Source organism: Narcine bancroftii, chromosome 5 (genome assembly GCF_036971445.1).
Source record: "Narcine bancroftii isolate sNarBan1 chromosome 5, sNarBan1.hap1, whole genome shotgun sequence".
Classification (NCBI taxonomy): domain Eukaryota; kingdom Metazoa; phylum Chordata; class Chondrichthyes; order Torpediniformes; family Narcinidae; genus Narcine; species Narcine bancroftii.
This window is the reverse complement of record NC_091473.1, coordinates 93,848,171-93,862,260: the sequence shown is the minus strand read 5'-3', so window position 1 is coordinate 93,862,260 and position 14,090 is coordinate 93,848,171. Positions and strand designations below refer to the sequence as shown.

Genomic DNA, 14,090 nt, shown 5'->3' with positions numbered 1-14,090 from the left:
GCTGCCTTGTTTGTTGTTGACTTTCACTCATGAAAGTTCAGATGTGAATCTTGATGATGATATTTCCAAGGTTATAAGCACAGGAAAATCTTCAAAGGCATCTGAGCAAATGTAGATACATGTGCTTTAAACATATCAGCTATGCATGCTAAGGCACAAGCGGACTTGCCTACTATCTATAGATAACAACAGTGGTTGGAGAAAAGATATCTTTAGAGGATAGGGAGGTTCAAATCCTTCTATACCTTCTGGCAAACCAACAATTTTCACATTATTCCTTCTGCTTTGATTTTCCAAATAATCTATTTTTCTTTCTAGCTCCTTCTCACGATCTCCTAATTCTATGTCTGATTTTTCCACCTTCAACACTTTTTTGTGTTAGAAGTCACTTGTTTACAGTCCAAAAAAGCAGTCTGAATTTTTAAAAATTCTTCATAAGATGCATCCACACGTGTCTTAACCATATGTAATTCTGAACTTATATCAGCATTCATTTGAACCATTTCATTCATTTGAGATGTTAACAAATCCATTCGAGGTTTTATAACAGCTTGAATTACTGCATTCAATTGCATACACATGATTCGGTAAATCTCAGCTCTGCTCTCTCTGACATGGTGGCAGAACAAGGTAACTGCAGCTCCTGCTGCAATTCAACAGAAGGCATTTTAAAAGTTTTGCTGCAGGTCTGGACTCCCAGCAACGGCACCCCGACTTCCTCAGGAGGTCGCCGCTGGTCTCCCCCGCATCTTGTTGTTTTCTCATCAATTTGCGAAGAAAAACAATTTCTTCAGATTGAAATGCTACCTGATGCATTTCCAACAATGGAGTCGTCTTCCTGCATGCTCCCTCCATTGAAATCAAAAGGCTTTCCAAATCGGGGTCCAAATCTTGGGAACACGCACCTTCTTCTGGAGAATGGGCAATTCCAGCGCCATCCTTCATTTGGTGAGTAATAGGTTTTTTTCAGCCCCCACAGGCAATATTTGGGATTTAGGCAATGAAGAAATTGAGCCTGGGGCTGTTTCAAGTTGTCTAGGCCCCAGATCTTCAGCACTTCGAAAATGTATCTTCTTTTGAACTTGAGGTTTAGTCTTTTTACCATTAGTGGCCATAATAATTCCTTAATACTTTAAACTAAAATTTAAAAAGTTTAAACTTGAAAACAAAGGGTTAAAAAATGGGTATTTAAAAGTCTGGCCAGTGAGGTCGAGACTGCACGTCTAGACTCTACGCCATCTTGCCACGCTCCACCCAAAATATCACAATTAGTTCATGAAAGGTACCGAGATATGCATCAAAATTCTGCAGAGCAATTATTACAGACAACAGTCCTTCACAATAGTGGAATAGTTCCTTTGATGAACATTGAATATTTTTGAAAAGTAGGCAACTGCATGGTCAATTTCATCATGTTTTTGTAACAAAACTGCACCTGCTGCCCACTCACTGGCATCCACTGTCAAAGAAAATGGTCTGTCAACATCAGGAGATTTTAAAACCAGGTAATGCAATAGCATCTCCTTTAAATTTTCTAAAGATCTCTGAAAAACATTAGTTCATACAAATTCAAAACATTGGTTATAAGAAGAGCAACCTCAGCAAACTTTCTGTAAAATTTCCTATAATATCCTGCCATTCCTAAAAAACCTTCTCAAAGCTTTCTTGCCATTGGGAATAGGAAATTCAGAAATTGCATTCAGCTTGACTAGGTCCAACTTTGCCCTGACCAACTACATGACCCAAGGATGTCACAGTAGCATGTCCAAATTCACTTTTTGCTAAATTGACAATTAAATTTGCTTTGGATAATCTTGCCAAAAATTTGTCCAATTTCCTCAGATATTCTTCCCATGTGTCACTTTTTGTGACTAAGCCATCAATATAAGCATCTGTATCTGTCACCTCTTGGATTACCAAATTAATCATCCTTTGGAATGCTGCAGGGGTATTTTTCATGCCAAAAGTTAATACATTATACTCATATAAACCAGATGGAATTACAAAAGCCGAAATATTCTTTCCTCTCTCAGTTAAAGGAACACACCAGTAACCCTTCAATAAATCCACCTTAGTAAGAAATTTAGCTTTCCCAATTTTATCTATATAGTTATCTATTTCCGGAATAGGATAAGCATCTGTTTTAGTGATTGAATTAACCTTCCTGTAATCTGTACAGAACCTAGCAGTTCCATCTTGTTTCAGTACCAGAACACAAGGAGAACTCCAATCTGAGTTTGAAGGTCTTATAATATCATTTTTCACCATATATTCCTCCTCCTGATCCATGATTTTACTCTTATGAATGTTTATTCTATATGGATATAGTTTTATGGGACTTGCTTCTCCCACATCCATATCATGATAAATCACTGATGTGCTTCTTGGCATATCAGGAAACAAATTTGCATATTTCAAAATTAATTCTTTCAACTGCATCTGTTCTTGTGCCTTAAGATGGCCTTACTTTTCCTCTAGATTTTCCAAAATTGTTGAAGTAGACAGGGACACGGGAACCATGGTTTTTTTTAAGGTTACCTTAGATAATTACCATAGTAGGCAAGTCCGCTTGTGCCTTAGCATGCATAGCTGATATGTTTCCATAATCTTATGATCCATAACTTCCTCAACCTTGTCAACAATTAACTCTTCTGATACAGACTATTCTCCTCTACCCTTATCCTCATAATAAGGTTTCAACATATTTATGTGACAAACCAAAGTTTTATTCCTATGATCTGGAGCATTAACAACATAGTTAACATCTTTTAGTTTTTGATTTAACTACGTACGGTCCATAAAATTTAGCTCTCAAAGGATTGTCATGTGTTTGGAACAAAATTAACACTTTACCTCCTGTTTTAAAATTCCTCACTTGAGATTTGCTGCCAAATAAATGCTTCATTTTACCCTGAGCTATTTCTAAATTCTCTTGAGCCTAAGTCCAGACTTTTTTTTAACCTATCTTTAAATTTAGAAACCTAATCCAGCAAGCCCAACTGTATATCCTCATTAACTCACTCTTTTAACAACATTAAATATCCTCTAATCTGATGTCCGAACACAATTTCAAAAGGGCTGAAACCTAATGAATCCTGCACAGCCTCTCTTGCTGCAAATAAGAATGAATGAATACCTTTGTCCCAAACTTTCCCATTCTCCAGAGAATAAATTCTCATCATATAGAATGAAATCTTTCCAAAGCTCCCTGAGTTTCAGGATGGTATGCAGATGAAATGATCTGTTTTATTCCCAACTCATAAATCAACTGCTGAAACAACTCAGACATAAAGTTAGATACTTGATCACTTTGGCTCTCTTTAGGCAACCCAAAAACTGTGAAAAATCTTTCCAATGCATTTACCACTGGTTTTGCTTAATATTCCCTTATGGTATAGCATCTGGAAATCTTGATACCATATACATAAGTGTTAACAGGAACTGATTCCCAGACTTAGTTTTAGGGAGGCGACTCACACAATTCACAATAACCGTAGTGGAAGGTTCCCCAACAACAGGAATAGGTTGCAAAGGAACTAGTGGGGATCCTGGTTAGGTTTCCCCACAGCCTGACAAAGGTGACATATCTGGCACCAATTTACAACATCCTTCCTCAAATCAGGCCAGAAAAATGGTCTCAAAATCTTATTCGTTTTTTTTTACACCAAGATGACCACCCAAAGATGTACTTGGGCTAGATTTAAAATTTTGTTCTGGTAAATTCTAGGAGTGACCACCTGATGAATCACCCCACTCTTCATTAGCAGGAATTTTAAGAGGTCTCCATTTTCTCATCAACAATTCACCCTTCAAGTAATAGCCACAAGCCATTTCTTTAATCTCCTGTTCACTTACTGCTTTGTCCTTAAGTTAATGAGATCTGTTTCTTTCCTCTGGTGCTGAATTAACTCTTTCCTTGACAAAGAGAAATCCTGACTCACAATTGACCTGCTTTTTCAAGACATTTCAGAAGCATTGGGCAAGTTTCTATCAACTGGATCTTCCTCTGCTCTCATCATTTTCTTAGACCTTGTAACAGCACATGCAGAAAAAATCTTATAATCTTCTTCAACCTCATCCTTACTAGGTTGATTTGTTAATCTCAAAACTGATCCAACTTTTTCCTCTGGCAAATCATTCCTTAATAAAAATGAGACTCCTTGAATGGGTAACTTTGAAATAATTCCTACTACAACAGGTTCTTTAACTAATTCTGAATTCAGCACTGTTGTGAAGAGATATTGAGTCCACCTCACCTCCAACACCTCTAATCAAAGTCATCTCCCCTTTGTCAGACTTTTGATCAAGAGTTAAAACATTCTCCAACAACAGTGACTGGACAGCTCCAGTTTCTCTAAGAATTTCAACTGGAACCTGTGATTCTCCCTCTTTTATTGAAACCAAGTTCTCTGACACAGAAGGTTTGAAAACATCCATAACACCCTTACCAGGTTTACAACATCTGCTCTCCTTAAATTTAACTGTTTGAATACAAGCTTCTGCTTTTCTCCTCTCCTTTTCAACACTAGACAATTTGCAATAACGTGACCAGGTTTCTTACAAAAATGACATGTAGATCCAAAAGTTCTGTCCTTTCCCACCTTACCTTCATATTTTCTCTTAACATTCTCACCAGACTTAATTTCAGGTTTACTAGTCTGCTCCACATTAACCTTCTGAACAGACTTCTGTTCCATATTAACCCTCTGAAAAGGCTTACTATGCCGGGTTTTTTTTGTGAATCAGGGAATATTCATCCACTAACCTAGCCATTTTCTGCCATGTCCCCACCTCTCTCTCATCCAGGTATAATTTAATCTCATTTGGAACACACCTTTTAATTTCCTCAATTAATATCAATTCTCTTTATCTGTCAAAATTATTATTTATTTCTTTTGAGGCGCACCAAAGCAAAATCCATATGATTGGTTCCACGTTTTCACCAAACTCCTACATTTTTGTCTATCTGCTTCTTGAACCAACTCAAAAGCTTTCAATAATTTCATAATTTGTCACTTGCTCTGTAGTCAAACTAGAGTATGCAATTTGTGCTTTTCCCTTCTATACACTTTGGAGCATAAGAGGCCATTTTTCTTTTGGCTATCTTGAGCTCTCGGCAACCTTTTCAAAAAGCTGAAAATGTGTATCTTTATCTCCCTCATCAAAAGGTGGAACTAGATTTACCTCTCTACTAGCCAAAAACCTTTCCTCAGGAGTAACAGCCTCAGTTCTCTTACCTCCCTCCATCTCAGTTTATAACTTCTCCAATTGAAACTGTTTGTCTCTTTCTATTTGTTCCAAGTCATATTTTCTTTGTCCTTCATCATTCTCCCTCCATTTTTCATCTTCCTCTCTTTCCTTTTCAGCTTCTCCTCTTTGTTTCCTCTGCCTCATATATTCTGTTTTTCAGCATTCTCTGCTTCATTTTGTTGTTTCTGCAACACAAAGTTCCCTTTCTCTTTCTTCCAACACCCTCCATTTCTCTCTTTCTTCTTCCACCCTCACTTTCTCCAACTCCAATTGCATTTCAAATCCATCCTCCAGAAAATTTTCTAAGTCATTATCAACAAATTTTCCCTCACCTATAATATTTCACTATAATCCTCTGTATTTGTATTTTCCTCATCCAATGCTTGACTTCAATCATTTTTAATGCCTTAGCAATGACCATTAATTCCTCTTTTCTCTTGCTTGGCAGCTCCACAGGTTGATGGTTCTGACAAAAATGTACTAACATCCATTGCTGCTGTTTTCCACATTCACAAGCTTTAAATTAGCTTGGAAAAACCAATTAACTAAAAAGTCATAAAAACACCAAGTTTAAAATCCCAAAACTCTAATTTTCAATCCAAAAAGATGAGGCTCCAAATGTTATGGGCCCAGAGGACCCCAAAGCCCAGCAGCAATTGAAATTCATCAAGGCGAATGGTTGCTTAAACAAAAGTTGCATTTAATTATCTTTAAACATGAAAACAGGATCAAACTTTAACTTGTTACTATTAACTTAACCTAACTTAACCCCCTTCTAATTCTCAGTGCACATGTATGTAATGTGTGCGTAAGTTCAGAAAGTTCTTTAATTCACAGTTCAATCTAATTTCTCAAAATTAACTGGTATCTTTAAATTAAAGTATACTGGTATCTTTAAATTAAAGTATACTGTGCACAGAATTTAACATTTATTAATTTCACCAGGCTTTGATGCTTAAAGGTTCTTGTTGGTTTTCAGAGAGAGATTTGTTGCTCATTGGACACAAACTGATTCCTTCTGATCAGTCATTTCAGTGACTTGCCAAAGAAATTTGCCCAATCAGGGTTTTCCAGATGATAACCTCTTTCTTTCAGGTCACCACATTGTTTCTTTTCTGTTTCCCTTATTTCAAGTGAAACATTATACAGCCAGCCATCTCCTCTTGTATAGACCACAAGGGTTTTGAACAAGCTGAACTAGGAACTCACAACCTGTCTTCCAAATGGGGTTTTTCCACAAGTTTGCCAGCTTGTCATGTTCTAATTTTTTTCTCTCTCTCACACACACATAGAGAAAAACCACTTGATCCTCTTAGAACAGCACTCTGCACTCAGACGGACTGTGGCACTGGACCCAGTCTTCGAGTCCGTTCATCTGTTGCTTTCCAAAACAGTAATCCAAACAGCACATCCAATTATCACTCACTTATGAAGTCCTTATAGGCATTCTTCAAATTTTTTGCAAAGGGACTCTGAGCCTGGACTGCCTGGCTTGAGCAGAGCTCTGGCATTTTAAATGAGATCTGTGTTGAAGTTTTTGTATCTTTTTGTGACCTACACTAAAAAACCTTCCACAATTTATCTCCTTTAAAACATATCTATATACAATATAAAATATAACATAATCTGTCATATACTCAATGAAGTAAAGTTGAGAAGGAAGTCAAACAATCAGAATCCAAGACTAATGAGACAGTCAGAAAGGATACTTAAGGTTTGGTTCAGATAAACAGTCTTAGTGGGGCCGGTGACAGAGCCCTTTCAATAGTTCCTGTGCAGGTTAAAGCTAAAAAGGGGAACTTCGTACTGAAGACCTATGTATTTCTTGATCCAGGAAGTACCGTATCATTTTGTACTGTTGAATTAATTAATAAACTTAATCTTCATGGAAAAAGATCACAGATCTTATTAAAGACAATGAATGATGAAAAGAACATTGAAACTAATATAGTTTCAGGTTTAAATATTGCTGAATTGAATAGTAATGAATCTTCCAAGTGTCTATACTCAGAAGATTATGCCTGTGAATAAGGAGAATATTCAGTACCAGGATGATACCAAACAGTGGGCTTATCTAAAAGTTGTTTGCTTACCCAAGATTGATGCCAAGATTGCGAAGCTAATTGAATTAGGTTTACCAAAAGCTCTCGAACCTTTAGAAATAATGAGTTAAAATGACGGACCTTATGCTGTGAGAAAGTTGCTTGGATGGACAATTAATGGATCATTAGGAGGAAAATTGAATGATAATCAGGAGACGTTCAATATGAATGTCAACAGAATTTCAGTTGTGAAATTCAATGATCCGTAGGTACAACAGTTTAAAATTGGTTTCCCTGAATGTCTCACGGATATTCAAGAACCTTCAAAGGAGGACAAGCAGTTTCTGTATTTAGTTACAAAATCTATTAAACCTGTTGATGGTCATTACTGTTTAGCATTACCTGTGAAGAAAAGAGACATTTGTATGCCAGATAATAAAATAATTGCAGAACAGCATATGCTGAATTTAAAGAGAAAATTCAAGAGAAATTCTCTTTTATTTGGAATATTCAGATGTCATGTTAGATATGATAGCCAAGAGTTATGTAGAAAAGGTATCAGAAGATATCTTGGAATGTAAAGATGGTAGAAAATAGGATTTACCTCATGATGGAGTTATACATCCACAAAAGAAGAAATTATGTGTCATATTTGATTGTGGAGCATCATTTCAAAGGGCTTCATTGAATTCTCAACCTCTCCAAGGTCCAGATTTAACCAATACTCTAATAGGTGTTTTGATAAGATTTTGTAAGGAGCCTATTGTCATTATGGCAGACATTGTAGTGATGTTTCATCAAGCAAAAGTATCAACAGAAGATCAAGATCTACAATTGTTGTGGTGCCCTAATGGAGATTACAGTAAAGACATGATTGCGTACACTATACAGTTCACCGAGTTGTGCAAATTTTGCTCTCAGGAAATGTACTAAAGATAATGAAGAGCAATTTAATTCTCAATCTATAAACATCATCAGAAATAATTTCTATGTTGATGATTGTCTTACCTCAATGGTTTCAGAAACAGAAGCAATAGATCTTTATCAAGTGTTAAAGGAGATCTGTAATAAAGGAGTTTTCTTCCTTATGAAATGAATCAGCAAAAATCCAGATATGTTGTCTGTTATTCCTGAGGCAAAAAGAGCAAGGGCGATAAAACATCTTGACTTTGGATTGCGACTTTCTACCTGTCGAAAGAATTCTAGGGGTGCAATGGTGAGTTCAATCTGATGTTGTCACATTCAAAATTGTTTTGAAAGAACGGCCTTTAACAAGAAGAGGTATTTTTTTCAAACATAAGCACAATAAATGATCCTTTGGGAATATTGGCACCAGTAGTGTTAATAGCCAAGAAAATTCTGCAAGAATTGTGCAGAAGAAAATTTGGATGGGGTGAAGCTATACCAGAATCCATCGCACAAGATTGGATAAGTTGGATTGAGAATCTTCAAATGTTATAAAATTTTGAAGTCAACCGATGTTTTAAACTAACAGACTTTGGAATTGCCATATTTGCTCAGTTACACCACTTTTCTGATGCAAGCGAGGGTGGTTATGGTACTGTCAGTTATTTAGTACTATGCAATAGCCAAGAGCAAGTACATTGTGGATTTGTAATGGGAAAAGCCAGTCACCATTCCTCAAATAGAATTTTGTGAGCAAAATGGACAAGAGAATTACAGATGGAGTTAGCAGACTCTATCAGTGCTTAAATACATTAATACCAAAACCACAAGTTTTCGTACCTTTTTGACTAACAGAGTTAATGAAATCAAAAAGGTTTCTCATACTAATCAATGGAGGTTTGTTAAAACAGTTGATAATCCAGGTGACAAATATCATGAGGATCAAAAGTTCAATCTTTTCTGAAAAGAGCCAACATGTGGGTGTCCGGTCCTCAATTTCTTTCATGAACTCAAGAAGATTGGTCTCAAAATCTAGAAAAGTTAAAAGAAATTTCAATGGTGAAATCCAAAGCATTAATGTAAATACTATTCAAATCTAATGAAAATGATCCAATCACTCAATTAAATTGCTATCACTCTTCATGATTTCATTTATAAAAGGCAGTAGCATGGATTCTAGGTTAAAAACTATCAAGAAAGAAAATCTGAAGACTCGAAAGAGCTGTCACCTAATAGTCAATGAGTTGTGAATGGTGAATTGGAGATATGTCAGTAAAAGGTGTTTGATAATGAGATATCAACAATGAAGAAGAATCTGAATGTTACAAAAACAAGTTGTGTTTATAGGCTAAATCCTATTCTTGAAAAGATGTATTGAGAGTAGGAGGAAATTTGGAAAAAGCAGTAATGCCAGAAGAAGTGAAACATCCAATTATATTAGCTAAGGAATTTCACATTTCTGATTTGCATATGCATGAGAAAACAGGTCATGGTGTTTGTAATCATGTGTTAACAGAACTGAGCCAGAAATATTGGATACTTGATGCCTCACCATTGATGAAAAGCATTATATCAAAATGTGTTAATTGTCAACAGGCAAGTGCTAAATTTGGACAACAACAAATGATGGATTTGCCACAGGACAGAGTTTCACCTGATGAACCCCCATTTACATACATGGGAGTTGATTATTATGGTCCTTTGCAAATAAAACAAGGAAGAAGTGTTGAAAAATGATACAGAGATATTTTTACTTGTTTGACTACAAGAGCAATTTATATTGAAGCAGCGTCATTACTTGAAACAGACTTTTTTTATCATCAATGTTCTTCGATGTTTTATAGCTAGACATGGTCAAGTAAAAGGATTACATTCTGATAATGGGTCTTACTTTATAGGAGCTCAACTAGAGTTACAAAAAGCAATTCAAAATTGGAATCAATATCAAATTTATGATACATTACTTCAGAAATAAATTAATTGGATATTTATCTCACCCGCAGGATCATGTCTTGAATTGTCAAATACTCAATGATGATGATAATCTTCAGACAGTTTTGTGCAAAATCGAAGCTATTTGAAATAGTCATCTAATAAAAAAAATTCTGTTGATTTAAATGACATTGAAGCACTTACACCAAACCATCTCTTACTTCTTAAATCTAAACCTTCAATGTCTCCAGGTCAATTTCAGAAAGAAGACATTTCTGCAAGACTCAGGTGGAAACAAGTGCAATTCATTACAGATTTATTTTGGAAAAGATGGATTAAAGAATATCTTTCATTATTACAAGAACGACAACAATGATCCAAAGTTAAATGCAATTTTGTATGCGGAGTTATTGCAATTATCATGGATGATTCTTCACCAAGAAATTCTTGGTTGCTGGGAAAATTGTGGATACAGTTCCAGTCAAGAAAGGATTAGTTTGGCAAAAGCGAATTAAAACCAAGGCTGGTTACTTAAATAGACCTATTACTAAAATCTGTCTTTTACAGGAAACTGAAAGTTTTGATTTCTAATCTTATACTTACTATATTTACTTTGTACATCTGTAATAGTAATTATTATATATTAGCCATTAATGTCTATTATAATAATTAGGGGCTGGAATGTAAAGATTAAAACCTTGTGTTTTTGATTCTTAGTTAATTTTGTGCTTGTCTCTTTAAGAGAACTATTGTTTGTAGTGTTACCATAGTGATTATGATGTAATATGTCATAATATCCTCCCAGGCTAACTGCTTGCTCACATTCTACAAGATGAGAATGAAGCATGAGCACGAGAATTTTTTATTTCAATTTGTATCTTTGTGTTTTTGTGGCAGTCTTCAGCTATTGCTTTTGTTATGCCAACTTTTGAATAATTAGACTCTAAAGAACTATCTTTATATAGTAAATGCTTTGTTATTCACCATTATAAAAGTCTTAATGTGAGGCTATGCAAAATATTTATCTGTTCTATCAACAAATTGAAGCTACATAAAGTAACAGCCACAGAGTTTCATTTATTGGATTATAGAGATCGAAATTTGGGCTATTGCAGCTCATGCTTAGTAAGATGATACTTTGAAATTAGGATATCTTAGAATAAAGAAAGTGTCATTTACACAGGGCACTGTAATATTTGGGACATTTGGCTTCACAAGTATTTTTGATTACTCAGGTATGTTGAATTGCTTCATTGGTGCACATATAAGAGAGCTGGGCTTGATTCTAAGCTGTTGAGATCTTTGGAGACTATAGTTGGGATTTTTCAACATGAGGATCAGAGTTGTGCCAATGAAAGTCAAAGAAGCCATTATAATACTGAAAAACAAGAATAAAACAGAGACATCGTCCAACCCTTAGGATCACCAAAATCAGCTATTTGGAATATCATTAAGAAGAAAGATCATACTGATGAGCTCAGTAATCGCAAAGGGACCAACCGGTAGGGCAAGGAAAACCTCCACTTCTGATGTTAGAAAAATTCTCATTGTGTATAGAAACATCTTATCTGCTCAGGTTTGAGCAAATGCCTCCAAACTCATTGGACGGCGCTTCATCTTACAGCAAGAAAATGATCCCAAACATGCTGCTAAAGCAACAAAGGAGCTTTGCAAAGCTAAAAACTGGAAAATCCTTGAATAACCAAGTTAGGCATCCAATCTAAATTCAATTGAGTATGCCTTTCATATGCTTGAATAGAAAATTTAAGGGGGACAAGCTCCCAAAACAAGCAGGTGAAGATGGCTGCATTAGAGGCCTGGCAGAGGATCAATGTTCAGTGCCTTGCGATTTCTATGTATCACAGACTTTGAGCAGTGATTGCATGCAAGGGAACTGCAACAAAATACTAAACATGACTAATATACATACCATTGCTATGTCCCAAATATTATGGTGCCTTAAAATGAGGGGACTATGTGTGTGTGTATGTGTATATATATATATGTGTGTGTGTGTGTGTGTGTGTGTATATATATGTGTGTGTGTATGTGTGTGTGTATGTGTGTGCGTGTGTATATGCGCGTGTGTATATATGCGCGTGCGTATATGTGCGTGTGTATGAGCCCACCTCACTGACAAAAGGCAAAGGAGGAAAAACCCAACACCGAACCCCAACCAACCAATTTTCCCCTGCAACCGTGTCTGCCTGTCCCGCATCGGACTTGTCAGCCACAAACGAGCCTGCAGCTGACGTGGACTTTTTACCCCCTCCATAAATCTTCGTCCGCGAAGCCAAGCAAAGAATGTGTGTGTGTATATGTGTGTGTGTGTGTGTGTGTATGTGTGTGTGTGTATGTGTGTGTGTGTATATATATACACACTATTGGTTATTGCATTTCAAGGCTATATATATATGTATATATATACATAAATGCTGTAATTGCTACATGGTCAAATCAAAATGTATACAAATAACCTTGAATAAAACCTGGAGTGTGTATTTTAATTATATGTGAATGGTTTGATTACAAATTGAAAACGGTGGAGCACAGGGGTAAATAAAAGTTAAAAAGTGCATTTGCCCCAAACATTATGCCTCCTCTGGATGCTATAGGCCCTGCTGAGTTTCTTCACCACTTTTTGTGTATTAAATATAATCACAGCAACTGCAGACTTTCTTGTTTACTTATACTTTGGATATAGTTTTTGGTTATAATTTAATTCTCCATTCTCAGCTAGTTTACTTTTTTTATACAAGATCTTGAGAGTCTGTGTTTTACATGTATTTTTGGTTCTAAAACTGTTCAGAAAAGAGAAAATGTTAAATGAGAACTTCAGATTGAAGTACTTGAAATGCTCAAGTTTGTTCAATACATACAATTTTTTTCTAATGACATAAAAGATCCTACTGATATAATCTACTGACAACATTAACTGCTTAGAATTCATAGGATGAGCTTTCATTTCACAAAACAAATCTGCTGAAAATTAATTATTTATCATTTGAAACTCAACCAGGAAACATGATTTTAATGTGATAAGATGCAAAATACCCAATCAAATGGAGATGGGGCGGGAGAGTTGAAATTGGCTGAGCTTCAAACTCATGACATTACATACCGTACTTTTGATACTCACACCACATCTCCACATTCATGCCAAGATGTTCTCCTGTTGGTTAAACCTGCTTTATTTCTGCTGGTAGTTAAAACCCCCTTTCAAGTTTGTAAAACTTGCTGATGTATTCAAATGACAGTTTGACAAACCACTACACACCATCACTTGTTTTTTTTTCTTGCTTTTTAGCTGTTATGGCAACAACATGGGACCTGTATGATAGCTTTAAAGAAAGAGATCTACATCAAGACTCTGTCTTCAATCAAACTAAGGATTTGTCACGAGCACAAATTAATTTAGATAAAACTGTCATTCAAGCTTTATCAGTTCCAAGTTCTTTCGGATTAGGTAAGTATGGAATTGTAAAACAGTCTGTTAAATAGAGATTATTTCTACTAGTGTATCTCCACAAAATGCCCTGAATTTACACCACCAACTCATTATGATTTTCTAATCTCATGTTTGTTTATTTACTTAATACAGCAGCTGATTGTGCTATCAGTCACATTCTCTGTCTCCTAATTTTATTGTAATTCTGCTACTATTTTTTTTACCATGGCCAGTATTATCTCCAATGATTATGTTGCTATTTATCTAAGAGGTAGTATTGGGAAGAAACAGAAACTTAATTAGTTGAGGGGGAAAATGTACAAACAGCACAGACAGTATCCGAGGCCAGGATTGAATGCAGATCCTTGGAGCTGTGAGGCATTACTACCATCTGGTGTGTGAGTGTGCTGTCCATATTGCATTGAAAGTTGGTCAACGTATTATATTTTGGCTGAGTTTGTATAAATCTGCTGAATAGATATCTCCATTGAAATTGATTGCCTTTTGGAAAA

At 35.7% G+C, this 14,090-nt stretch overlaps 1 protein-coding gene across 3 annotated transcripts in view; it reads left to right on the top strand.

Moving 5' to 3' along the window:
- The window catches only part of dnai4 (dynein axonemal intermediate chain 4), a 190,416-nt gene that overhangs the window by 48,108 nt on the left and 128,218 nt on the right, over positions 1–14,090 (top strand). For all 3 annotated transcript variants that reach the window (XM_069938375.1, XM_069938374.1, XM_069938376.1), the window contains one exon: positions 13,438–13,596. In XM_069938375.1, coding sequence (XP_069794476.1) covers positions 13,438–13,596 — 159 coding nt within the window. The remainder of the gene's footprint in view (positions 1–13,437; positions 13,597–14,090) is intronic.